Source organism: Syngnathus typhle, linkage group LG9 (assembly GCF_033458585.1).
Source record: "Syngnathus typhle isolate RoL2023-S1 ecotype Sweden linkage group LG9, RoL_Styp_1.0, whole genome shotgun sequence".
Classification (NCBI taxonomy): Eukaryota; Metazoa; Chordata; class Actinopteri; order Syngnathiformes; family Syngnathidae; genus Syngnathus; species Syngnathus typhle.
In genome coordinates, this window is record NC_083746.1 from 9,945,893 (window position 1) to 9,973,197 (window position 27,305).

Below are 27,305 nucleotides of genomic sequence, written 5' to 3' on the forward strand. Positions count from 1 at the left end.
TATCCTTACTATTTTCCAGGTTCTTAGATAGCAAGAATAGGTCGGACAACGAGGTGAATGATAACTGCTTTATTCCTTACTGTCAGTGCGTTCACAGGGCGTACCACAACAACACAGAATGCGCCCATCCCACTTCGGGTTTTTTTCTACTACTGAATTTGTTAGCCCAAAATACACAACATCTCTTCCCCTGTAACAATGAACGTGCTATATGCACCTATAACTTGACATCTTCAAGATCTGTCAATAACTACCATTAAACAATTATCATATATGGTCCAGACAATTATGACAATAATATTCCCATGAAACCTTAACTTTGGATGAGTGTGGACTACGTCGAATTATACCGAATTATAGCGAAAAACCGATGTCGTACGGCGTCAGCACTGTGTTGTTTTCAATAAAAACATGAACTCACGTTTGCGTCGGTCAATTTTAATTTTTATAAAGGATTATTCTCATTTGATGTCTTTAAATTCATCCGCGTTCTGCCATTGAAGCGGGGTGCATTCAAAAACCAGTCGTACAGACGGAAAGGTTTTGTGATCAAATCTTTCATAACGAGAATGATTTGAGTGAATTGATTTGAATGAATAATTGAGACGAAATTTCAGTTCTGAAAGCTCCTTTTGTCCCAAGCAAAGTGCCAGATGGTGGGGATGGGGGGATAAAAATTGTAAAATCAATTCACTCAAATCATTCTCGTTATGAAAGATTTGATCACAAAACGTGTGTGGCTTTTTCTTAAATGAACACGTTTGACATTGCTATCGTGTCAGCTTTTAATTATATTGCGCTGTCATGTTAAAGCAAATTAATAAATGCAACAATATTAACTTGCTTTGAAAATACCCGAGTAATAAAATGGATGGATGGATGAATGATGATCACAATTAAGTACAAAGTCTCCTTTGTAATATATATTCTTTGTAGCCTGTACCCAAAAAGAGGAGTTTCTTTGCATCAAGGTTTATGCAAAGAGCTCACGTAATTATATTGTTGCGTTTTGGTGAAGTGAATGAGTGTTCCGTCTGTACGACTGGTCTTTGAATGCACCCCGCTTCAATGGCAGAACACGGAGGGCATCAAATGAGAATAATCCTTTATAAAAATTAAAATTGACTGACGCAAACGTGAGTTCATGTTTTTATTGAAAACAACATAGTGCTGACGCCGTACGACATGGGTTTTTCGCTTTCCAAATAAGGGGTCGTCACTAATTATTTGTGTTTAGATAAATGTTTGAGCTATAATGGTGTAATTAATGATTAAAACTTGAAAGTATCTGTTTATTGTATTCGTTTATATGTTTAATAAAGACAAAGCCATCACAAAACTGTTGTAATTAGTTTTGATCTAAATTAGCTTTGAATAAAGACTAAGCAGTCACATGAATTAACAGAAAAAATGGACAGCCGGACTCGGTGCAAAAATCTGACCGAGTCCACAGCCCTGTTTTGTACAGTGCTGCTTATTTATGGATTGTTTTGAATAAATCTGCAGATAATGCTACTGACAATTACTGTGTGGAGTATATCACTTTGATGTGCTTTCTATTGATCACTGGACTTTGGAGATTTTGCCGTAGAGCTCCATCTCGTCCCTCACAACGCTAGGGAACAAATCCAGCAAAGTTTCGGGCTGCTGGACGCCGCGATAAAGAATCTCCTCCATCTGTTTCATTCTCTCACCTTCCAACTTCCTCATAGCAAATGTGATCCGCTCTCCCCGCTCCTTGTGCGTTTCAATGATGGCCACCGCCACCTCGTGTTTGGTGAACAAGCTGTGCTTTCTGTCAGGCTTGCATTGGAAGAGAGGTTCCTTCTCCACTGGGTCTTCCGGGCCGTAACTGGGAGAAGTGGTCTCCTTTAGCTCCACTCGCATGTTTTCCACAAAGACGAAGGGTTTGAACACCGACCTGTTGTAAGAAGGAGAGCACTACTGTAGGTTTTAGTCATTCTAATCAACTCTTGCCTCCTCACCCTCCAGCTCAGCCTAATGAGGACAAGTTAAACAGAAAATAGGTGCTGCACCTTTCAGGGTCCGGAGTGGCAGTGAAATAGTGAACCCCCGGCAGAGTGGGATCCACAGGTACCACCGACACCATACTGGCTGTTGTCATGAACACGCCCTTCGTATTGATGCCGCTGTCTTTGTCCCTCAGGATGTCCATCATCGTCTGAGCGGTGATGTGCCCTTTAAGGGATTTATTTTTTATTACAACTCACAAAAAGCTGGAGACTTTCAGGTGAAATGTCTTGATGAATCTAAAATGCACTATAATTTTTACAGCTGAACCAAATTTGACCTTTTGAAAGTCCAATTTGTGGATTATTTCACTAGTTTTTAAACAACCTGCTGTACATGAGCTAACCGTTGCTCTTTCGCAGCAGATTCTTTCCTTCACAGGATTGACTGCCAAGTGCTTCAATCCTGGCCGCGTTCATGTTGGAGTAGATGGCAGCAAAGTTGAACAAAGCCTCTCCGTCCCACCAGCCTTTGCTTTGTGCATACTTGCGCAGGTCAGGATGTTCTCTGTCAATTTTGGTTGTGATGTTGTACTCATTTGAGATATTGTGATATCCACCTAAGGGGGCATAATAAAAGAATTATTTTTTTTTATAGTCAATCCAAAAGTACAAATGAGATTAGTCTAGAGTTTCTTTCCTTAGCTAAGACCACCCTCTAGTGGACGAAAAGTACAATACACTGCCTCGTCCCATCTCTTTTGTTTATTAAAAGCTTCACATTTTTTCTGTGACAAAGTGAATTGGCCTAATAACTTGTTAATATTACCTTCCGCTCTTTCTGCAGCCCAATACCTGCCGGAGGTCTCCAGCAGCCAAGCCTCCTTCCGGTCCGAGATCAGGAAGCTGTTGTGGTAAGTGAAATCACATTGTTCTTCTATGCAACACCCTCCTTGGCCATATTTTTCCAAAAGCTCGGCTATGACGTCCACACTTTTCTCAGCAGTGTCGGCTCTCTCAAGTGCGAGCCTGAAAAGCAGTGTTTTTCTCAAGGCTGGCATGATGGTGAGCAATATTGTATAGTGTGGCCTTACCTGACAAGATCCATGCCAAGCAGAGCCTTCTCACCATCAGCACTCTCTCTTCCCCACACAGCCTCATTCCCAATACAAACTTGGTGCTCATTTGCACCCATTTCTGCACCCCACAGCCACGCTGGTCTGCTCAGAACAATTGCGTATGTGTGGGCAACTTGCTCGATCTTCATGTAAGTACACTTTTGACCAGAAGAAGACACAGGTAAAATAGTGTGATCACAACTGGGTGACAAAAGTAGGAGACTGTGGCAAGTACACCCACCTCGACCTTTGACCCTGGCTCATAGTCTTCAGCTGGGAAATAGAGCACTTCTTGGACTTCATCAAATGGCCTGTCGGAATTCTTTCCAAAAATGATGCGCTGTCCTTCAGTGGAGGGGGGAAGAGCCACAAAAGTGTCACTTGAACACGGATACATGCTGGTTCACAAGAGGCGAAGACTTGATTGCGATGAAGACGTCGCGTATAACCTGAAAATAGACGACAGTGTTCAAGTGCAAACATAAGGTAAATTACACGCCATACAATAATATCATTGTTACCTCTTACAGTCTGTCGGTGTTGACAAAGCTCGGTGGCTCGATTGTTTACGGCAGTCACGTGACAATACAGCTATTACCTCCCACGTAATTGTGACGCAGGCAGTTCAAAGTCAAAGTCAAAGTCTGCTTTATTGTCAACGTCTTCAAACGCCGAGACACACAAAGAGATCGAAATTAAATTTCTCTATCCCACAGTGACAAGACATATTACACGATAGACATACAAGTAAACGACACAATATAAAAATTGATACCAGTTTAATTACTTTGTATTTTCATGTAGAAATACACTACTCGTTTATGTCATATACTATTGAGACATATGATATATTATTTAGTTTTACCAAAGTATCCCAAAACATTCTAAGATTTACGACACTTTCTGCGGTTTAATGTAACCTATCATGGTGCGTTAAGGACACCTCGGATTTATTTGGTGATGGTGTGCGATTTACTTTTCACTGTTCAAGATAAAAGAAGCTATGAGAACTACTGCAAATGTATTTGTCATTTTATTTCATTGCTTGCCAATTACGCTGTGAACTGCTGACGAGTCAGTTGTGCGGCTAACGAAATGCGCAATAATGTCAAAGAGTAAACGATTTGCTATCATGACAGGCAAGTTCTGTCATGAGCAATTATCAGTACGTCACACCACACACATAATGTGGGCTATTCGATAACGCTTAAAAAATACAGGTAAAAACCGCAGTATATTTAATGTTCCGTTTAAAAGTTAAGTACTATTCTCATGAGCGTTATTTCCCACTCACAAAAAACTGTCATTTATTTTCCCGATAAAAGTGAAAGCATCGACAACTTCCGCCTGCTTTTAGTTTACTTCCGGAGACAGCAAAGCTATCAAGCGTTAGCTAAAAATTCACTTTAACACTCGGTCGATTTTCGTAATCAGCCATGGGGAAATCTTTTGCCAACTTCATGTGTAAAAAGGATTTCCACCCTGCGTCGAAGTCTAATATCAAGAAGGTGAGTACAAGTTTCGGAATGAACGTTTGCGGTAAAGCGTCCATTTTGCTAGTAAACACTGGCTTCCTTCGCCTACACTCGGGTTTAACACGAGTATGATAGTCAACTAATTTGTATTGTAGGGAAATTAGTCAATTGTTTCCAGCATTTCTTGAGCCACCATGCATGAAACAATGATGGTTTTTTTTGTTTTGTTTTTTATCTTCTCAATTCCCTCACAAATTGACTACTTCGCTTACGATGTGTTCATTGCAGTGTCAAACATTTTCAAGGGACGCTCCAAGGTGTGTTCCTCCTTTTCCCTGTTCAGGTATGGATAGCAGAGCAGAAACTAACTTTCGAGAAGAGAAAGCAGGAAGACCTGATGTCGGCTTATCTGAAGGAGCAGGACACCTACAACAACAGGTAACTTAAAACATGTTTATTAATACGCAATGTGACAGTTGGGCCTGTTGAACACCAACCTGACATACTTGCAGGAACTGGAGAAAGACATTTCGAGATGTTGATTCTTAAATGATAATTTTCTGACAATGTGAAATAATGATCTGATGACTGTTTGAACATTCATTTTGTTTTCCTTACCTTTAGAGTGTTGATGGGGGATGACCGTGTTAAAAATGGACTCAATTTCATGTATGAAGCTCCACCGGGAGCCTCAAAAGGTAAGTAATCTTGTCAACCAGACTCTTTAAATCCGATTTGTGTGTGTACTTGTCAACCCGATTCTTTAAATCCAACGTGTGTGTGTCTGTGTGTGTGTGTGTGTGTGTCTGTGTGTATGTCTGTGTGTGTGTGTGAGTGTCTGTGCGTGTCTTTCTGTGTCTGTCTGTGTGTGTGTGTGTGTACTGAAGAAAAATGTGTTATTTTACATTCTTTTTGATGAGCTAAGTTAAAGGATTGTTCACAAATCTGTGTTTTTGAGCATTTCTTCTTAACCAAGATATTTATTCACCTCACAAATGTGGCTTGTTTATATTTACATTCAGTCCTAATGCTTGTTTTCCTTTCTCCTACAATTCCTGTCCATTCTGAAGAGGAGAAAGCAGAGGTAAAACTCAGACCTTTACTGTCTCCTGATGAGCTTTAAGAAAATGTTATCATTTATCATGCCTATATTACTCATTTGGATCCATTTTCTTCTCTAAGGAGGGAGAAGAAGAGTGCAAATTTGAATGGCAGAAGGGAGCCCCCAGAGAAAAGTAACAAAAAATAATAATAATTTACTCACTGCTAATTTACATGATGCTTATTTTTTTAATGAACCAAAATTTCAATTCTTTTTGCAGATATGCTAAAGACGACATGAATATCAGAGATCAGCCTTTTGGAATCCAGGTGACTTGTAGTGGTTTGCCTGCTTACCAACTAATGTTTGTTAAATTTCACGTTACATTTCCTATTGAAAAATATTGACAATTTCAATCCACACTGAAGAAATGTCAACAAGAAGAGAACGTGCATTGAGTTGTATCTTATGGTCTCAAGTTGCTAAATTGTATGATGTTTGGTGTTTTGGAAGTCAAATGAATTGTTGACATGGCAAAACTGCGTTGACATTCCAGGTGCGCAATGTGCGCTGTATCAAATGTCACAAGTGGGGCCACGTAAACACGGACAGAGAATGCCCTCTGTTTGGACTGTCGGGCATCAACGCCAGCGCGGTGCCTACCGAGGAGTCTGCAGGTACACTTTTTATTTTTTTATTTTACTTCTCTATTTTTTTATTTTTCCTTCAAGTTACAGAATGACAGTGTCAGACAATATTTGCAATCAGTGAGTGGAGTTCAGGTCACACTCAAAGGTTTCAGAAGCTGAAGCTGTCAGGTTTTCCGCCTTGAGCACATTTGTAGCGCAATCAGCGAGTAATAATCTTCCACCCCGGGAGAATCCGGTCAACGGCTCCATTTTACGGCACTCTAATGGCTGTCACCCCACGGAAGGAAAAAAAAAAGAATTATTGTGTATTGTGATTTCCCCCTAACCGATGCTTTGCTCAGGCTTGATATTGTGTGTTTTGGTCTGCCGGAAGTGGAGTGACTTGTTTTGATGTGAGGTTCCGTTAACAAAGCCGCCCTCGAAATTCACACCGCCGGAGACGGCGGTGGGCCAGGGTCCGCCGTCAATGGCGCTGTGATGCTATGATTTGCACTAACAGGTCCATCCATGCACCCCTCGGAGCTAATGGCCGAGATGCGTAACAGCGGGTTTGCCCTCAAGAAATGTGTCCTTGATCGAAGCGCTACCGTTTGTGATGCGGCGCAGGTAATTGTCTCACACACTCTCTTTCTCTCTCTCTCTCACAAACACACACACACGAGTCTATTGTACCCTTGGAAAAGGGCAAGCTAATGTTTGTTAGTCTATGCTAAAAGAACGCATGTGTGTGTAATGTTAAGATTCCGTGATTCAAGACTAACTTCTTGTCAAATTGGTCCTAAAATTATCAATTTAGGGCAATGTGAATATCCAACTAAAAAAAATTAAGTGACAAAAAAAAACATTGCACTGTAATATATACCAACTATAAATAGAATGGATAACTTATATTGAGGAGCAAACCTGATAGTGGTCTAATTGTTTTTTTCCCCAGAGCTGCATTTGTAATTGTTATTGACTTGTTATTAATAAACCTAATTTTCATTTTCTTTTTTTGAAGGAATATGTCGCAAGTGACCAAGAGGAGGATCCAGAGATGGAATTTTTGAAATCTTTAACAACCAAGCAGAAACAGAAGCTCCTCAGGTAAAAAGAAACTCCATATCTTGTGCAACGTGTGTATTTTTGTTTTCTAAAAGTACTGCCATTTTGGCTTAATTTACAAAACAATTTGTTAAAGCATTGCCAGATCTAAAACACAAATCTAGTATTTGTGCAGTTCTACATTACGGCATCGGCAAATACAAACCTTTAGAATATTTAAATGAATGTCTTTCTCATCGCCCCGATCTAAACGGCAATTTCTGTTGCGAAAGTAGCCCTAATTTTGTGGTCGTGTGCGGCGTCAACACTCGTGACTCATCAACAGGAAACTCGACCGTCTGGAGAAGAAAAATTCCAAGAAAAACAAGAGTAAAAAAGAAAAGAAAACCAGCAAAAGGAAGCACAAGAAAAAGCAGGAGAGCAGCTCAAGCAGCTCAAGCAGCAGCGACAGCGACTCATCCAGTAGCTCCAGCAACTCCGACGGCAACTTCAAGAGCCAAAAGAGGAGCAAGAAGAAGAAGGCATCCTGCCGCGAGCGCAGCGCCGACAGGCCAGATCAGAGCCGACAAAAGGCTTCGGCCAGCTCGCGCACCGGAGAACGTCGACACACGCGAGCGCAGAGAGGAAGCGATTACGACGAGGAGAGCAGGAAGAAAAAGGAGATGCCGGAGGGAGGTCGAGAACGCAAGCGAGAGCGGAGCCGCAGCAGCGAGCGCCATCACAGACGAGCGAGACGCTGAGAGGAAGAGGAAGGAAAGGGCAGCAGATGAGAGGAATAGAAGCAGAGACCGAAGCAGAAGTCGTGACAGGAGCAGTAGAAAGCACCGAGGGCGCCTTTATTTAGATTTGGGTTTTTAGTGCTGAAGAGGCATGCAGCTCTCTTTCCCACCACTTGAGGGCGACGCTGGACCAAATATTGTCACTTCTGCGCGTTGGAACAATTTGATTCACACAATATTCTAGACAAGTTTTTTTTTTTTTTTAGCCTGTTAAACAATAATTAATTGTGTGTGTATATACAGGTTTTCAGACCTATAATAAAAGAAATTCAACCCCCCCCCCCCCCCCAAAATGTACGTGTTTATTGTGAATAGACGGAGTATATTATTCGTAATGTGAAATAATTTTTTGAATTTACTAGCGAAATGTATTCCCATTTTCCCAAAGTTTTTGTCGAACACTATTCTGCGCGACAGTTGAGAAATGTAAAGAAATGAAATTAAATTTTGAAACCAAGAGGGAAAAACACAAACGCAAGGCCGTCTTTGACACATTAGATTGATGCGTTTTATGTACGTACATGAAAATGACGGGTTTTATTTTATTTTTGCTTTCGTATGAACCGTCACATCGCGGCGGAACATATGTTTTGCAAGCTTTACACATCCAATTTAATTGACGCCAGATAAAATATTTGATCCTAATTATATATTGTGGTAAACTGCTCTAAAGATTTTCTTCAGATAAGTTTTTTTATGGTATGGCTTTTCATCATGACAATCGTCCCATGTCTTCTCATTGCCGGTTTTAATGCAACATCTCTTAAAAAAAAAAATAGACATGGATGCAGCGTTTTGAGCAGCCAGACTCCTTTTGAAAGACTTTGGAAGCTCTGCTGCCCAAACACAAAGAAGTCGTTGAGCATCTTTGAACCTTTTAATTTCACATTTCACCGAGCCCAGCAAGAAGCATTTTAGCATCGGACATTGCTCTTAACGTGTCATTATTATGGTTAATTTATTGTTATTTTATTTATTGTGAAAAATATCAGTCTTTATCAAAACGGCCAAAATGTAAGGTTTGCATTTGAACAGTTTCATTTAGCCCTCGTTAACGTGAAGTGAACAAAAGATCTTTTTGATATTAATTACATATGTGATCATGCCCGAGTCCCTAACCTCAAATACAAAACACATGGGGCCGTGCATGTGTTCCAAGTCATAATTAATCGCATTTGCATTTGGCCACGAAATGCCCTTTTTTACGCCACATTAAGCAATGATTTATTCTACAAGGGGAAAATAGCCTTTGTGATTTTGACAATTAAAATAGGCCCAAATAAATACATGTGAAATGTTGCATCACACAGTAAAAGCTTTTTTTGCATGTGTTTTAATGACTTTTAAAATGAAAGTCTTATACGTGTGAATTTATACAGGTAAACATTTATATATAGATTTTTTTTAGAGCAACAACAACAACAACAAAATAAAACGGAAAATTTGAAGAAAGCTGTGCACGTACATAGAATATCCACAAAGTGCATCTTAAAGTAAACTCCCTGACGTTCAGGTTAGAAGCAAGACGGAAAACAATATTAAGAAAAACAATACGAACATGAAGTGAACACGTGGTCATATACAAGATGCAACTCACATTGTCCCACGTTCAACAGGTTTCTCCTCACAATTAAATACTGCCGAAGCGTCTGGAGGTGAGCTCTTTTTGTTTTTCTTCCCATGAAATATTCACTTATTAAATTAAGACCCGTGTAGTTGAGTTCGGACGCGGGGGTCCCTTTTCCCCCCCATCAGGGCTCATCGTGGGGGGGCTGGTCCTTAACCGTGATCCTCGGGTTGACCCCATCCAAAATAAGGTCCGGGGACTCGGACCTGGGGGTCTCCAAGTTGCTGGTGTCGGTGTCGCTATCGCTACCCTTCTTGCCTCCACCCCCGGCCGTGTGCGTCTTGATGTGCTTGCTCAGGTGGTCGCTGCGCATGAAGCGCTTGTTGCACACCGGGCAGGCGAAGCGCTTCTCGCCGGTGTGGGTCCTCAAGTGTCTTTGTAGCTCGTCGGAGCGCGTGAAGCGCTTGCCGCAGAAGAGCCAGTTGCACACGAACGGCCTCTCGCCAGTGTGCCACCGCAAGTGCGCCTTGAGGTGCGACGTCTTGCCGTACACCTTGCCGCAGCCCGGGATGTGGCAGCTGTGCAGTCCCTTCCGACGCAGGCTGGCCCCGGCCGGACCGAGCCGCTCGGCCTCCTGGCAGTTCGGGCAATCGCACGTCGCCCGCCCGGAGTACCTCCGCGACGAGCGTGACGAGCCGCTTATTCCCGAGCCGCCCCCGGAGATCATGGCGCTGGCCGCAGCCGCAGCGGAGGTGTCCGTATAGGCGGGTAGCACCGTTTTGAAGCCGTCCTGGGCCAACAGGTGCTGGCCGGTGGTCAGCAGGTGCGACGCGCTGGGGCTGATCCCCGTCGAGCTGAAGGCCGAGTGCGTGAGCGAGGAGAAATCCGCGTTGTAGCTGCTCAGCTGCGAGTGGATGGCCTGCGGGGTGCCCGAGTGCAGAGAGCCCTGGAGGGGGGCCGCGGGGTTCGGCACGTCAAGCCACGAGCCCGGGTTGGTGTGCACGTCCCACCAGGACGACGCGCCGTTGGCCACCTCACCGGAGATGGTGGAGTGGAAGCCGGACTTGTACCACGACTCGTACGGATGCGCCATGCCCACCCGCGGGTACAGGCTCTCCGCGGAGGTGTGCACCTTGGAGATGAAGGCCGACTGGCCGGACTCTTGGCTCGAGACGCCGCCGCCGTTGGTAAACAAGCCGCCGTACTCGCTGGAGAAGGCGGCCGACGTCGGCGAGGTGGAGGCCAGGCAGAAGGCGCTGTTACTGGCGCCACTCGTCGGCGGTAGTCCCGTGGGGGCGCGGCTGGTCGCCACCGCGAACCCTGGCAGGGCCGAGCCAAAGTTGCAGCTGGACGTGGATCTTTTCCACGGGTGAAATCCACCCTTGGAGAATGCGCTGGAGTCAGGCAAAGTGGTGAGGGGGCTTGTGTTTCCGATTTTGTTGCAGGTCGCGGCCAGCATCGCTAAAGGTGTCGTTCCAAAACGAGGCTCTTCCTGGAGGGGGAAAAACCCAAACAAAGTTCCACTTAAACACCCTGCGTGGACGTGTATCGTAACACCCGCTCTTCCAACCGGACCGGAGGTAAGATAACTTCTTTCAAGTTGTACTGGCAAAGGTTATTCAAGTTTCACCTTGTAAAAAAAAACTCACCCCAAGAATGGAGGTAGCCATATCCAAGTGGTGTCCCGGTGGCAAAACGAGTTGCGATGGCGAACCTGCTCGGAACCGGAGTGATCCAGAGCCTCCGTGTTGTGGTTTGGCGCAACACGGGTTCTGTTGTGAGTCCAAGTTGTGTCCCAGTAGCAAAACGGTCGGAGATGTCAAACCTGCTCGGAACCGGAACGATCCAGAGCCTCCGTGTTGTAGCTTGGCGCAACACGGGTTCTGTTGTGACTCCAGTCTCCCGGCACTACTTTGAGTTGGAGCAAGCGTCTTGTTTTGAAGTGGGGCTCACCGAGTGCTCGCAGCCAATCCGAAAGCGACTTGCGGGAACGCGGAAACCATTGACCAATTGGAGAAGCGTGCGTGCGCTGAGACGTCGTAGGCCACGCCCACATAGCGTCTGCACCGCAGCCTCTTTCTAGGCTCACAGAATCCTGTACCACACTGGATTTGACGTTTTTTTTTTTTAATGCCCTCCATTTATTAATTTTTTTAGAATTCCTGCTCGATTATCCAAGGTCTTGTTTTCTTCGTTTGAGGCGACTCGTTCACAGGGTAAGTTTTTTGTTTTGTTTTTAATTGGCGGCTTGTTCTTTTCTTTTTGGCATCTTCCTCACACGATGGAGAAATACTGACAGCGGATGACTTGGGTTAAATTTGGATTTAAATTTTTTGTTTTAATGTATGAATTGTTTGAACAGAAACGAGCACAAGAATCAGGAAGACGCCAAGCAAACAGTTAACTAAATAGTAATTGACAATAGCGAGAATAGTAAATATATCCAAGTGGAGGCGATGAGTCGAAACGATGATTAATTTGTTGACAGGCAGTTGCGCGTCATTTATGATAAGCCACCTCATCCTCATGCTTTTGTGCAACACTGCCACGTGCTTACGCGTGCATTATTTAAAAAAAAATGAACATGCAAGTGACGCAACGGAAGATGTTCACACACTTAACTACATTAGATTTAACAGGAGACTTAATAGATCTTAATTTCTTACAAGAATAATGTCATAATGTAACCACCCAGCGTGTGAACCCCCGACCTTCCTTAAATACCTAAGCAATTTTAGAGAAAGCCCATTTGAAGCATATGCATAACAGTATTCAAAACGAGCCTCATTATGGAGCATGAATAGTACCAGTCAACAAACGTAATTCTTGAAATAAACCTTCTAAAAATCCATATATGCAGACGCACATTGGACGACTGAGTAGGATTAAAAAAAAAACGGCAATGCCAATCTAACAGCTGTTAATGTTATTAAATCTCAGTATATGAAAAATAAATTATGTTGTGTAAAATGGAAAGATAGGACTAGCGTATTTTTGTAATAATGGGCAGGGCAATGCATTTTATTTCTAATTCTATATATTAATTGGAATGTGATCGCTTGTTTTAATGTGAACCCCTCAAGGGTCTTTATAAAATAAATACATTAACACCAATTTAAGAAATTTAATAAAAAATAGAATCTGTATATTAGGTTTGCTAAATCAATTTGCAAATTCGAAAAAAAATCTAAGATTCAGTATAAAAGAGCGGGCCCCTCAGGTTGTGTCTTAGCGCATGCAGTGTTGGACGCTGCTCTGTGTGCTCCCTATTTGTGAGCCAATTAGGAGCCCATTACACGCGATTAGATTGATCAAAGTACCTTAAACAAAGGCATGATTTATTTAAGCGAACAAAATACTCTGCGTCCATTGTGCTGTGTCTCGGGGTGCGTGCCTTCACCCCCCCCCCCCCCCCCCTTAAAAAAAATTGCGACCTCCCCCTGCAGCCTGCACTTGCCTCATTCAAATTTGCATTATGACTGCCTCACTTTCTGCGTGTTCAACTCCAAGACAGGCTGCAGGGCAATTGGCCAGTATTTTTTTTTATGTGCAATTGTGCCCCTGTGTGGTTTAATTTGTGTCTCTGCAGTGGGCAAGTTGTTGACATGCAATCTAAATCATGCCCCTCTCAAACAGCACAAATGTGACGTGTAGACTGTTGGTTACATTTGAAGCAAATTATTGCCTCAATTTTATGAGCAATTTGTCGAGAGGTCTTTTACATTTAGAATAATTAAACCGAGCCTTTATGTTAATTGTATTGCTCTGCTATGTTTGCAACAAGTATAAGAAGAATGTGCAAAGTGGAATATTTGTATTGCAGGAGACTTTGCGTGAACCTGCCACAATATTAAGTGCAGAGCACCCCCCCCCCCCCAAAAGGTCATTATTAATGACACTTTTGTTTTTATTAAGGGTTGTGGAAGTGTAGAATTACATCACATCAAACTGCGTAGAATAGTTTTCTGATCTCATTCAGCTAAAAGAGAGGCAAAATATTAGAAACATCACAATGATGAATAATCCCAGACAGTGTCAGTTAAATGTATTATTCTGGTGCAGGTGTACCTAATGATGCGGCCAGTGAGTGTGAACAAATACCATGAAGTGAACCATTTACAATGCAGTCCACTCTGCTGCTTGGCTTCTCTCTCAATGAGCATCTTGAGATTTTGAAAAAGTGACAAACGGCTCCAGAGAAGGTGTGTGGTATCAGGAAAGAGCAGGAAATCAACGTAGGAGTGACTCATGCTGAAATCTACAATGTCTCCACAGAGGAAAGGAGAAGATGCAACCAAAAGGCCACCTCTGATTGGAAGCTCTGGCTCATCTGAAAATGGGCCTGCTCAAACTGTGGTAAGTGGAAGATTAATTGTTTATGTTGATGACAATACTGCAGACTTCTGTAATGTCACTGAAAGTTAAATCCAGCCTTAGTTTGATGCCTTCCACTGTTTTCCTTTAACCAAACAACTGGAGTAAGACAAAAAAGTCTACTGCAATGCAGTTTTCCCAATACAGCACAACAACACATCTATGATTGCCAGAGCTAGGTTGGCTAATTAGCTAATATTAACACAGTATAGCCTAGCACTGCTAGTTTAATACCCCCCAACCCAACAATAATTTACAAGATGCTAATGACATAGCTGACATTTGCCCAGAAGCCTTCAACTGGCTAATTCAGCTAGTTTGTAGGCAGACGCTAACATGTGCACACTGTAGCCAACTCAACACTCATTACTGACTCCCACGTCACTCACCAGGCGAAGCCCTGCCTTTTAAAGGGACACACACATCAATATTAATCTGAGCCATCGATGGGCTAATTAATTTGAAAATGTTCGATAGCTACAGCCTTAGCTAAATGTATTACTCTATCCCACCTGTTAGAAAATGTCTACATGAAATCCCCTTGAGGATGTATTGGGTGAAGTAAATAAGTACTTATTCTACATCGTGTTGCTGTGGATGGTTCCTTGTTTTTCCTCACCCCAAGGTGACCCGAGAGTAGCGCCAATTTCCTTCATCTGAAGAATGACCACATGCACTTTAGCAATCTTGAGCAATTTCACATTTATAGGACTTGGTAAACTGTCATTACACTGCGAAGTACTGAGTGAAGGGATTGTCCTGGATTACACTTCATAATAAAGCGCCATTATAAAGGCTTGTTGTTGTCTGTCCATTTTCAAGACTACTTGAGTTTTCCTATACTGTGTCTTATTTGTGATTATAAAATGCTGCTTTTGTTTGATTTGGATATGCTATGATGGATTCTCTATGATTTCGTCAACTTGCGTTGGGCACTGATGTGATTCTGTCAACCTAGCATCAACTTTACTCCACTGTTTGCATTTTCAAGACATCAACCTTTTGCAGCGTGCTGACAAAGAGTCAGGCTGGCTGCGGGAAATTTCCCCTTCTGCACCACTGACCCAAATGAAAGCAAAGTGCCCATTCCGGACCAGCACTATGATTTCCTCTGTCAAGTCCACAAACCAGCCAGGTAGGATATCTCTCCATTCACCCATTCTCTCGCATTTGACATCTGCTCACGCTCGTCTTGCTCTCTCGCCAAGAGCAAAGTTGTCTATCTCCTTCCTCTAGTGATGTGTGATTGCTGCTCCACTCAAGTCTTTTTTTTTTTAGATTTAAGAAACAAAACCTTTAGTCATATTTATAGAGGCTCCTTCAGTAGGGCCATCAAAAATATTGGAACATCAAGGTCAGTTCCTTGTATGAGTTTGAAGACATTTGGGTTTCAGATCAAACAAGAAGTTCACATTTTCATTTTTTGAAGGAATGTAACAGACATTTTTAAATTAATTTCAATTATAGTTACTGCCATCCCAGTTAAAAATTGAACTTTTGACATCTGGTCAATCTTGGTGTCAAATTTTGTGGCTCTTCTCTGGACTACTTTGCAAAATCCGATCTGGTTTTCAGATTCCCTTTGTCGATGAATGGTTTGCATCTTCCTCATAACACCTGAGCGAGTCAAAAGGCTGAGCTCGCGTTCACCTTTGCCACACGAGCGACTCGGCATGGTGTAACGCTGCTCGGCGAACATCATGACACAGCTCAAAGGCTTGTGAAAGAACTCGTGGGCTTTTCAAAGCAGCCGCCTCAGTTGTCTTGTTCGCAGGCCGTTCGGGGCGTTAGGTGCAGAGATCAACATTAAAGTCACCATTCGCGGCAAAACGCACATTCCCTCTGAAAAGGCTCGCTCAAAGAGAGTGACACAAGTACAGAGGGTTCTTGTCTGTGTCAACTTTCAGAAGCTGTGCAGCATGGTTTGAATTACGCTAGCCCGTTTGATCTTGTGCTGTAAATGCGGGCCATCAACATACATGTGTGCTTTTGGATGCTGGAAAAGTTATCAAGAGACTTTTGACTCTTGTTCAAAATTGTCATTGAGGCAAAATGTCATTTCAGTAGAGTGTTAAAATTTTCAATCATATACGTATTTGTATATAACACGGAATTATGTTTGTACGGCACGACGGAATGTTGTCATAGAGACTTAAGTGGGTGACTTTCCAAATTGAACTTAAAACCTTGTGACAACTTGTCGAGCGGAATGTGTCGCCAGCTGCTCAGTTACGGTAATGATGGGAATTGGAAACGTCACATCGCTGTTGCCACACCCGTGTGTCATGGAACACAACTGGCAACAGGTTGCCAGGACTGCTTGGCCACCTTTCCAGTCCGCCTCCCGCTCAGAGACATTTTGCCCATGACCCCAATCAGCATATCCTGGGCAGTAAATGTACGGCTGGACGGACAGATGATGATGTCTTTCCATGTTGCCAGTGCTGATCACATTTGAGATAGTCGTATCATGTGACAAACTGGTTTAACTGTACTTTTTTCTGTCCTGTACAATTGCTCCTTCTTTTTATTGACACTTATTGGATTATCACTCTATTCATTATTGATTGTCTGTCACTCAGATTGATTTGGATATTTGTTGTCCGTCAGTATTAGCGCACTAGCAGGATTGACTTGATGTCGATTTATTTATTTATTTTTATCTTTAAGTAATGGTGGCTGGTATCGGCGGCCTCCACGAGTACCCGATATATTAAAATGAGGCCTATATCGGTCCGATACCATATCGGTACTTGCCCATCTCTACTTTTGTTTTTTACATTTTTGTTGATCACATATCAACATTTTAACTGAGAGGATACCGTGACAAAAATCTAGAACATTCAAAATGTTTATTTTTGTGATGCTAGCCTCTTGTTTACTTTTACCGTAGCACTGCAGAGGCTCCAACAACTCGAGACAAATATGTTTTAGAGCACTAGAGAAAATTTGGATTTACATCCTCAATGAACATCGGACATGCATTGATTCACAAGTGATGTCTTTAGTCGCGCTGCAGTAAAGGAGATGAAAAGGAACAGTGTCTCTGTGTTAAGTGGCCACTATGGGTGAGTGATGTGATGGTGGCTTCCATGCTAATATTTTGGAGGAGCTGGCGTTCATCCATCCACACAGCTGTTTTCCATGTGAGAATGAGCTGGCTATTGTTCTGCAGTCTTTTAAATTTAATAAAGCAAAACCACGTTTGTGCTCGTCTGAGTAAGTCACCAAGCTGCTGGTTTTATGAACGTTGACTTCATTTGTAATATATGCTACTTGGATATCGTTGGAAAATGCCTTTATGACACTAAACTCTCTAATGTGTGGCCTTTTAGTGTAACCTGGGAATTCAGACAAAAGTTTCAGAAATGATCTAAAGTAGGGGAAAAGACCTTTTTAGCTCGAGTGTGCTAAAGTGCGCAAAGCAAAGCGACTCCATCCAACACCTTTGGAATGTAACTGAACATACTCAACAAAAAAAAATTTTGCAATCGTTCAAACGGCGACCTTGAACACTGATGAGAAAAACCCACAACGGTTTGAAGCTCGCTAGAATACGCGCTTTAATTCCGGTGCTTATGTTGAGCATTTTCGAGTGTATTGCCTTAGCGTCGACTCAATCCCTGATGAATCAGCGATTTCTGAGACAGCGCACCTGTTTTCTACTTCAGTGTGTTCAAATTCCAATTTGTTTCTTTGTGTCCTACCAATTATTCATTTGAGTGCGTCACCTTGACAAAAGGGCAATGAGTTTGAAGACGACTTTGGGGTTTTGTGTCACGCATTGTGAGGCCTTGGGGCAGTTCAACCTGACTTACTAGTACTCCTTTCTATTTCCGCTAAATAATTCCCAGCAGTTCGACATTCCCTCCTATAATAATCTTTGTATAATACGGGGAAAACCTCCAAGGGTGTTACCAAAACGTGAGCCATTGCATTCCAAGCTGAGATTTAACTGTCAGTTATGGAATCACCTGCTCACAGAGTCAACATAGCCACAAGCATCTGTAGTATTTGTAGTTGACGCCACCCAGTTATTTATCAGCGTCTACTCTTCGACACTACGTGAGAGAAATGTTTCCAAAAAGTTGCACAAAATTCTTTACGCCCGCACATTCAAGTTTGGTGTATTCAAGACGCCGGTTCTTAAATTTTGTACACCTCTGTCGGCAAAATAATTTCCCCCCGTGGCATGCATGGTTTTATTTCGTTGTTTTAAGCAATCCGGGCAAAGACGCGTGTGGATCATTTAACAGTAGCAGGGCTCGTCCTCCTTTTATGCGCTTTGTGTTTTGAGGTGCTGTCACAGCTCATTTAAATATGAGCGTTTTTGCCCGAGCGAGAATGAAGAGTCTTTGTCAGTCTCCACTCGTGGCGGATGATTAGAGCCAAATGCCTTCCCATCTTGAGTGGAGATCGCCACGGCTCCAAATAAAATCTGCCCTGATTGAAGGTCGCAATATTTTGAATTCTAATGGGCCCACAAGATGAATTGCCTGAAATAGACTAGCGACTCTTCCTGCGTCCTCCTCCTACTCAGCCCCCCCTTTTCCTTGTCCCCCCCACCCCTCCTGTCCACTGTGAAAAGAACCACCGGGAATGGCAAGGCCCGATGATCATAGAATTATTGGATGGTGATTCTAAACCCCTCAAAGAGGAGTTGCTATGGAGATCTCGTTCCAAACTGCAAAATGATTCTGCTTTGAAAGAGCGCAGGGTCTGAAAAGCCGAACACATCATTGTTCAGGTGGCGGTTGGTTAGGAAATTGCTGGTGCCTGTGCAATCAGTGGCACTGAAGGACCTGAAAAGGTTGCTTCTCTGATGCGGACAACACTTGTGTGCATGTGAAACTTGCTCATGTGTTCCCAACAAATGGAAATGGCAAGGAAGCTAAAGATGAGATGAGTCACTTTTGTTTTTTTGGGGGTCATGTCAACAAATGTAACCTGGTCCCATCTGGATCATCCGATTTAGGATTCTACACATTCCCAATTTTTGTCTAAAGTATGTATATCCCTCATTCTCTAAGAATATTATTATTATTCATAAAAACACATAAATGTTATTTTTTTTTAAAATTTAAGAACACAATATTGCACCTTCTCGAAAAAGTAGCAGGCAAAAATATTCCAGAATTTCTTTTTTAATTATTAGAAAAATAATTAAATGACAATTAAAATTAAATAAAAAAAATATATATATACATATATATTTTTTTTAATTATTAGAAAAAGAATTAAATGACAATTAAAATTAAATTTAAAAAATATATATTTATAATGAAAACAAATTATTTAGGGACAAAAAATCTTATCTTAATCTTATGACAAAAATATCCTAACACTGGGCAAAAATAGTTTAGTGAAAAATATTTTCTTATAAAAACAAATCGGCAAAAGATTGGCTGAAAATCTTCACAAATGCTACTAGATAAAATATAAACATCTGTAAAACAAGGCAAATTTTCATGTTTCTTTTTGTACAAAGAGTGCTTTGAATGCATCATTTCATCAAGCCGCCTTTAAGTTGCCAACGTATTTACAATAATTGCTAAGTCGGTACGCCAAGGAAAAACTCCTGAAGCTGTCATCGTATAGCCGTCGCTCTCACCAATCACCTATAAAAATTTCTGAATACTCCTCATGTTCATCTGTAGTGTTTCAAAACCGGTGAGACACCATAATACGCTTCCCCCTCAACACACCCATAAAATTGCTTTTACCGCTCTGAATGCCAGCAGAATTGCGACGCTGACTTGGCGTGAACATTTTTAAGGCGGCGTGAGGAATGCGACTTCTTCAGATGTGCTCTTACCCAAGCCGCCTTGCATGTGAAAACACGCGCAGGAAGTTGAAGGCGAATGAATACTGTAATTTTGCAGAATTATGTTGACCACGTACCCTCCCAGGTAGCGACATCACACGGCACAAGCTCAATCAGTATCAGTATTGATCTTTGAGTTGACACAGATTGCAGTCTTGTCTGTCGACGTCATTCACAAGTGATGATAGCTCGAGCTTCTTTTTGACGCTCGGTGTAATGCTCCAAACTGGTGGGGTCTCTCCTAAAACCATTTAAGAGTCACATTATGCTGTAGTTCTTGTCGGGCACCCCCATCTTGGAGTGCCAGTGTAAATCCAAAAATTGGAGCTCCCCTAATGAGGCCATCCAAAGCCACTCCCTGCTAATCAGTTTGGTCATATTCCACAAATGCATTTTTAATCATATAACTCTTTTTAGATTCTCAGAAAGGTGCAAAGAACATTTTGTTGTCAGAAATCTTTTTGACTTGATTTCCCCTTTACTGTCAGCGTGGATATTTTGGCTAATGTTAGCATTAGCTTTTTTTGTTGTTTTTCTTGCTAGCATCCTTGCATGGCGACGGCCTCACAAGAGTCAATTGTAACAAGTGCCCCCTCACATTTTCCCCCCATCTTTTTTTTCCCCATACATTTGTTCTCCGGCTCTCAGCCATGAATTGGGCGGCTGTAAAATTGAAGTGAATGTTAAATTAGGCAGAATTAATTGAAGGGAATTACGGTGGCATATATGGTGGCCAAAAGGAGAATGTCAGGCCATCAGCTGCGCCTGCCCTTCCAAAGCCTTTCTATCTACTTTTCATGTCACAAATATAAGATAGCACATTGTAGACCAGTCAAAAATGAGTGCTATTTCTATTTCTACGACTTGATTAAATTGAAATCATTCATGACAGATTTATGACTAATTCGAGCACTTTTGAAATCTGATGTGCCAGAATTTTTCGTAAGGATTTGCCCGGCAGGATATCCAAATTGTACATTATGAACGCTGCTGGTGTATGTGTATTCTCGCAGCAAACAAAGTGATTACGTTGCAGTATATTTTCTAAGTTCGTACAAACACAATGGACAATTTCCATCGCAATCATTGCTAAACAGAGAGCTGGTAAATTGGAGCAGCAAAACAATAATTCCACTGATTAGCCCCTTTCTGTGGAGCCTAAGTGAACTGTTTATGCTGTGGAGTACCTCGGCAAGAGGAGACGAACCAAAACAGGCTGATTAGACAAACTAATTGAGTAAGTTCATTTCGGCACGAGGACAACAACGCACAGGATGACAGCTCGCGCGCAAGTCCGCAGCTTTTTGCTGACAAGCTCCACTATTGAATTGTGCGTGGATCAGCCATGCTGGTTTATAACAACTTCCCTTTAAAAAAATAATAATAATAATAATCAAGCAGAAGAACAAGGTCGCGTGCGCTCAAGGGAACGATTATCTCTTTTACCATTGATGACATGCAAGAACACCTTAAATTCAGTGTTGACGTTAATTGCTCACGTTGGCATGCTAACATGCTTGTGTTGCTAACTATTACCACCCACGCAAAGGTGGTATTCACACTGTAGAAGATTGCTAAAAATACTATTTTAACTTTCCAACACTGGCGATAATACTGTGCAAAAAGTCACCATTCAGGAAGTAACCAATCATAAAATGATCATGCATGACACTACAATTGGAAGTTTTTTGTGGAAAGTGATGCAGATGTTTTTACATTGTCAGCAATGGCTTGGCATTATAGCTGCCTCAGTCTTTAACAGGCATTGTTTGTGACACAACTGTGAGTCATCAATATTCCAAGCGTGCATGAATGGTCTGGCATGTTTGTCACTGGTGTGACGGCTTTTTAATGAGCCAATCATAGAGACGACGTAACTTTCTGTCAGGACCTCACCTGTCTGTCAACGGTATTTTTATACGGAACATTAACCGACGCCACTGAAGACACTCCGAGCATACCAGACTTGTTTCATGGAATTCTTCACCTGACTTGTACTTCCTTGTTGAATGAGCTGCCGTTCCCTTTCTGACAGTGGTTGGTTGGTTGGTTGGTTGGTTGGTTGGTTGGTTGGTTGGTTGGTTGGTTGGTTGGTTGGTTGGTGTTGACTGAGTCATAAAAAATGTATTTAAAAAACAAAACAAAAAAAACCTGCAGTTTTTCATGTTTTATGAAACACGATGCGAACTTCACTTCTACAGCTCTGGAGATGCAATAAATAAATAAATAAATAAATTAATTAATGAATAAACAAAAAAATTAAAATAATTATTAATACATAAATAATCTGTGGTAATAAATAAATAAATAAATAAATAAATAAATAAATAAATGAATAAATAAATAAATAAATAAATAAATAAATGAATAAATAAATAAATAAATAAATAAATAAATAAATAAATAAATAAATAAATAAATAAATAAATAAATAAATAAATAAATAAATAAATAAATAAATAAATAAATGTCATATACAGCATATATATATATATATATATATATATATATATATATATATATATATATATATATATATATATATATATATATATATATATATATATATATATATATATATATATATATATATATATATATATATATATATATATATATATATATATATATATATATATATTTGAGGGTAAAAGGCCCAGTGACCAACCCAAATGAAGCTTCCCCTCCATCCCAAGTTGCAGCCTTTACAATTTGGAAAAATTGGTGGGGGAATCACAAGACTCATTGATTGCTTTTTTACCGATTTGTCACCCTCCTGCTGTTCCCTGGTAGAAGAAATAAAAAGGAAAACAAAATCGAACCTTGTATGTTGTTTGTGTGTCTTTGCGCTGCAGGTGCATTTGACGATGAGGATATCATCTATGATGAGGCGAGCGGGGACCCCATGAGGGACATGGAGATCATCCACAAGAAGCTTAGGCTGAAGTACAAGGATGATGATCTTCCCTATTATTGACAAGCTGGAGAAGACGGCAATTAGGAACGGCGACAAGAAACTCAAACCAGAATACGTGAGTCAGTCTCAGCAGGATGTTTGCACCCCCCTCCTCAGCCCCCACCCCACCCTCCCAGCAGCGTGGCACAAATAATCACCCTCCCACACACACAGCAAAAGCAGGGCGAGAAAAAAAGTGTGTTTTTCTTAATCTCCACGCAATGGGTCTCCCCCCTCCTTCTCACCCGTTCGCCTTTTTCTCCCTCTCTGAGATTGAAAGCGATCAGGGGTCAGGAGTGTGCCGCTGCAGAAATCATTAATAGAGAGTTACTTATTCAGTGGCCGACCTGGGGTCAGCGCCGTGGTCTAATGAAAGTGTTTCCACACACTTCTTGTTCATCTAAAGTAATACTTGCATCACCGAACATGTGGCCGCGTAAGCGGGGACAGCAGGTGATGCGTCTGTCTCCATCACATTAAAACTGTCGAGGAGACAGAAAACCCTTAAAGTCCCTGCAAAGTGAAAATTTCTTTCTAAATTTGACAAAAATCAAATAAGAATAACAACACTGATGATGCTAAAAAATGGAAATAAAATGAGACTTAAAAGATGTGCTCTGGAAATTCAAGCTGTTGTCCCCGCTCTCAATGCTCTCCATTGAATGCTCTGAAACTATAGAAAATGGATGGATAGATTTCATATATTTGTTGGAGCTTGAGCAGAGAACGTCTAAAATCCGTCAAAATGGTTCTGTGATTTGCCTGTAAATGTCCCACGATGCACTTAAGGAGGGGGATGTGGCATTTCAGTGGGAGCGACGTGCCCCCGCCACTGCGAGGCTCGGACCACTCATTACACTAACGAGAGGGGCTATTTCACCTGCCGCACGGCCCACCCCACCGCGGCCGCCCCTTACTCCCCCACTTGGCTGCGCCTCCCCACAAGCCGTGCAGCCCCACTAACCGCAGCCATTCAGCCAAGGCAGGTGGCCGCTTTGCGCACATAATTGCTGACAATTTTTGGCAATGAATAAAAATGAACTACATTAATCGCCAAAGGTTGCGCCAGGCAAGTCAAATCTATGGAAGACTTTCTTTAGATGGCAAGAAAGAATGGCGCTTATCAAAGGCTGCGCCGGGCTTTTAAGACGTGAGGGACGCGACGTGATTGTCTTGCCGTTGGGCCGGCCGGCTGTGTGGGCCTCGCTCAGCTGCCGCCACTCGCATATTTGCATCGTTATTCGACACCATTTAAATGCACACGTCTTTAAAGGCACAAGAAAGAAGACATGTTTTAGACTTCTGCCTGCATTTGAGATGAATACCTTCAAGTTCGGTTTAAGGGTTAAAAAAAAAGATTGCAATTTATTATGACGTGTAACTGTCAGATACACAACATATATTAGGGCTTCAACAAACTATTATTTTATTAACCAATTGATAAGTCGAATTTTTGTCGATTAATCCGATTAGAAAAATATTTCCATTGACAGTGCAGAAAATGCACAAACAAATTTATTATGATTCAGCTACTGGATTGATTCTTAATACAGGCCAAAAATATTGATCATTGTTGTCAAAATTACAAGCACATGTTTGATTTGCTTTCATGGATGACTACAGAAATCTAAGAATATTAACTGTTGAATGACTGCAATTGTGAGATTTGGACAATTTTAAATGAAAGTGTCAATTATGAAAATACTTTTGATTAATTGGATAATTGGTTTGTTACCAATTGGTTATTGTACCTCTGAACAACAAATATACATGTCATATATATACATATATATATGATATCATATATATAGCTGTGAATACGAGTACAAGTAATATATGTTGCAATGCAATACTTTCCGTTGTATTTTATGTCCTCCCAGTTGCTAGGTTGAGATGTCAAGCCAATGTCAAGAATCATAATAATGTAACATCAATAATAATCATTTTCCTAAATGGAAAAAAATCCCTCATAACAAACACACAATGACTTTACACCAAGACATACAGACAAACTCTGGTATATTTCTCCATTGTTATCAAGATTCGCTAACAACGCCGCAGTGATGTTTTTTTTCCGGTGCAATTTTCCCTGCCTTTTGTCCATACGATTGGTCTCACAAACAACAATAATGGCAAGGCAGCCCACCAGCGGCGCTCGGCGGTGGCAGGCGTCCAGTCACGACGGACCTTTTTATTAACACCTGCCTGTTAGGGGAGCAAGCTGATGAGGGGAAAACCTGGAGCGGGTTCAGGCCGTGTCAGTGGCCGTTTGCTGTTTCCATTTCACACATGATTAATCTCTCTGTGAAGACTTGGGCCGGGCGGGCGAAGTGTGTGTGCGCACCTCTTCCCCATGCGCCTTTCCCGCTGGCTGCGCTCTCTGGCTGCCTGACTAAAAAGGCCTTTAGAATTCCTGCGGAGAGAGATGTGGCCAGAGTGAATGCAGCTGGCTGGGGGTCAGCGTGTGGAGCTTTTTGCCGCCATTGTGTAATTGAGGCTCTGGCAAGGTTTTTTTTTTTTTTCTCGCTTCTTTCTAAAGGCGGTGTGATTGTGAAGTGCGCTAAGGGTTTGGGGAGGGAAACGGAGGCAAGGGGAGTGTTTCAGGGGGTGGGCAAGTTTTTATTTGAAGAGGCAGGTCAAGTTGACAGCAACAATAGGAATGCGTTCCGCTAATTTCCGTGGGGCCAAATCAACGATAATAGGCTCCATTTCTTTATTATAACTTTTCTATCTGGCGCCCTCCCATTCTCCACCCTTTTCCGCCGACAACGACTGTCAAAAAGCAGTCTCGGGTCTCGGCCACGCCATCCCGTTCGCCGTACAGTATTCTGACCGGGAATGCCAAAGAAATTCTTTTCAACACTCCACTGAAATGCTCACGTATGAGCTGCTGAAATGGACCAATGGCCGCTCGATTATCAAAAAGTTATTATTTAATCGTTGAGACTTCAGAGTTGGAGTACAGCCTTTCGACTTGCCAGTCCCGTCCTCGGACAAGTCGGTACAAGATAAAAAAGATGACGCAATTTCATGGAAACGCCATGACACATGGCGCTATCATGCCGCCAGTCGCACGCCACCCACGATTTGAACAATGATGAGCTGGAAGCGGCCATTCAGTTTCATCTGCACACTCTTAAGACACATTATCATGACATACAACCGTGATTTAAGTAGCGTCTCTTCACTCGTCCTTTTTTTTTTTTTATTGCTTTAACTGAACTTTTATGATGCATCCATCACTTTATTTTTGATGATGATAAAATGACATTTCCTCAAATGTGTCACCACCGTTGTGTAAGCGTGGATGATGTCATTCCTGTATGTCTTGATTCAATTGTCCTCCAGCCGGAAAGGCTGGAAGTCAAGACTGTGCTTAGTACAAGTAAAGGTTTAGTCTCAATTAGCAAACGTTACATACACGCTAACACAACAATTTGTTAGCACCCGGCTGAGCGTTTGCCGAAGTACCGCCACTGTCACTTAGTCTACCCCGACACAACATCCTGCCTCGCAAAGCTTAACCAGCCCGCAAAACTTCATTAAGCACTTCATCTAGCATATGGTCCCCATTTTCCAACAACATTTTCTCAATTCCATACAATATCAAAGAGAATGAAGGCCCTAAATATCAAAACAGCAAATATAAGTATGTTCAAAGCGAAAAGTCATTAATACCATCTGGCGATGCTCAGTAAATCACATGGGAGGGGAAAAAAAAACTCTTCTAGGGCCTATTATATTGAAGATGGTTTCACTGCACATATTTTGCTTTGTTGCCACATGTTTCTCACAATTGTAGCATTAGTGGCATGCTTTACAAGTGGCACTTTGTAGCCCGGAAATCCCCGCAGAGCACAAAGACTGTCCAAATACAATGAATAAAGAAACCTTTGCCTTTTTCAATTGCACCAATACCATAAACTCATTTCGTACTGCGGAAAACCTTTTTTGTTTTTTAGCCATGAAAGTGAGCGGTTCACTCGGCTCATGGCATTAGCACTGGTTAGCACTGATTCTGTTACGCCTCTCCTTTCTATTTTGGAGTTCGTCAAACACTCCTGTGGTCACACAATTTGTAGTTTGACCATAATGATCATGAAAATATTTCATAAATTGTCAAATTTCACTCAAGTGTTAAAAGATATTCATCCGGGAGCCTGTTTGCCCGCAAGCTAGCTTGCATCTTGTCGCGATGACGCATACATTGAGAAATATATAATAAATAACATATATTAAGAGCACATGTTTTGTTCATAATTTTTTTTTCATCCACTTGAAATTCAAGGTCTTTATCACTGATGAAAAATGATAGCCACCTCCATCATTCAAATTGCTCATCCCTGTCCTATTACTTCAAAGTGCTAACCTCAAATTAGCTCACTGAAGTTTCACTTTTGTTCATTCCTTGTATCACACACGCAGTCATTCACCTGCATATTGTTCAAATGTTCCTGACACGAAATCCCGTGCTACTGTCAGACAGAAGGAGTCGTTAATCAAATG

At 41.8% G+C, this 27,305-nt stretch overlaps 3 protein-coding genes across 4 annotated transcripts; 1 reads left to right on the forward strand and 2 right to left on the reverse strand.

The window, feature by feature from the left end:
• Positions 1-54: 54 nt before the first annotated feature.
• On the reverse strand, positions 55-3,748 carry scrn3 (secernin 3). Of its 2 annotated transcripts, none has more exons than XM_061286640.1 (7): positions 3,610-3,748; positions 3,330-3,537; positions 3,065-3,246; positions 2,800-2,999; positions 2,378-2,590; positions 2,037-2,199; positions 55-1,921 (listed from the first exon to the last, which is right to left on the reverse strand). In XM_061286640.1, the coding sequence occupies exons 2-7, from the start codon at positions 3,483-3,485 to the stop codon at positions 1,564-1,566; spliced, it is 1,272 nt and encodes a 423-aa protein (XP_061142624.1). In that variant the 5' UTR covers positions 3,486-3,537; positions 3,610-3,748; the 3' UTR covers positions 55-1,563. The 2 variants fall into 2 exon arrangements, with proteins under 2 accessions (XP_061142624.1, XP_061142625.1); XM_061286641.1 differs by having other exon boundaries at positions 3,617-3,732.
• Positions 3,749-4,429: 681 nt separating this feature from the next.
• On the forward strand, positions 4,430-8,363 carry cir1 (corepressor interacting with RBPJ, CIR1). The gene is made up of 10 exons (XM_061287203.1): positions 4,430-4,596; positions 4,907-5,001; positions 5,188-5,261; positions 5,634-5,647; positions 5,746-5,798; positions 5,886-5,934; positions 6,162-6,282; positions 6,755-6,861; positions 7,256-7,341; positions 7,625-8,363. Exons 1-10 carry the CDS (start codon positions 4,525-4,527, stop codon positions 8,037-8,039), a joined length of 1,086 nt encoding a protein of 361 aa, XP_061143187.1. The 5' UTR covers positions 4,430-4,524; the 3' UTR covers positions 8,040-8,363.
• A 1,081-nt stretch (positions 8,364-9,444) lies between these two features.
• Positions 9,445-11,580, reverse strand: sp9 (sp9 transcription factor). Its single transcript, XM_061287202.1, has 2 exons — positions 11,295-11,580; positions 9,445-11,137 (listed from the first exon to the last, which is right to left on the reverse strand). Exons 1-2 carry the CDS (start codon positions 11,313-11,315, stop codon positions 9,830-9,832), a joined length of 1,329 nt encoding a protein of 442 aa, XP_061143186.1. The 5' UTR covers positions 11,316-11,580; the 3' UTR covers positions 9,445-9,829.
• Between the last annotated feature and the right edge of the window lie 15,725 nt (positions 11,581-27,305).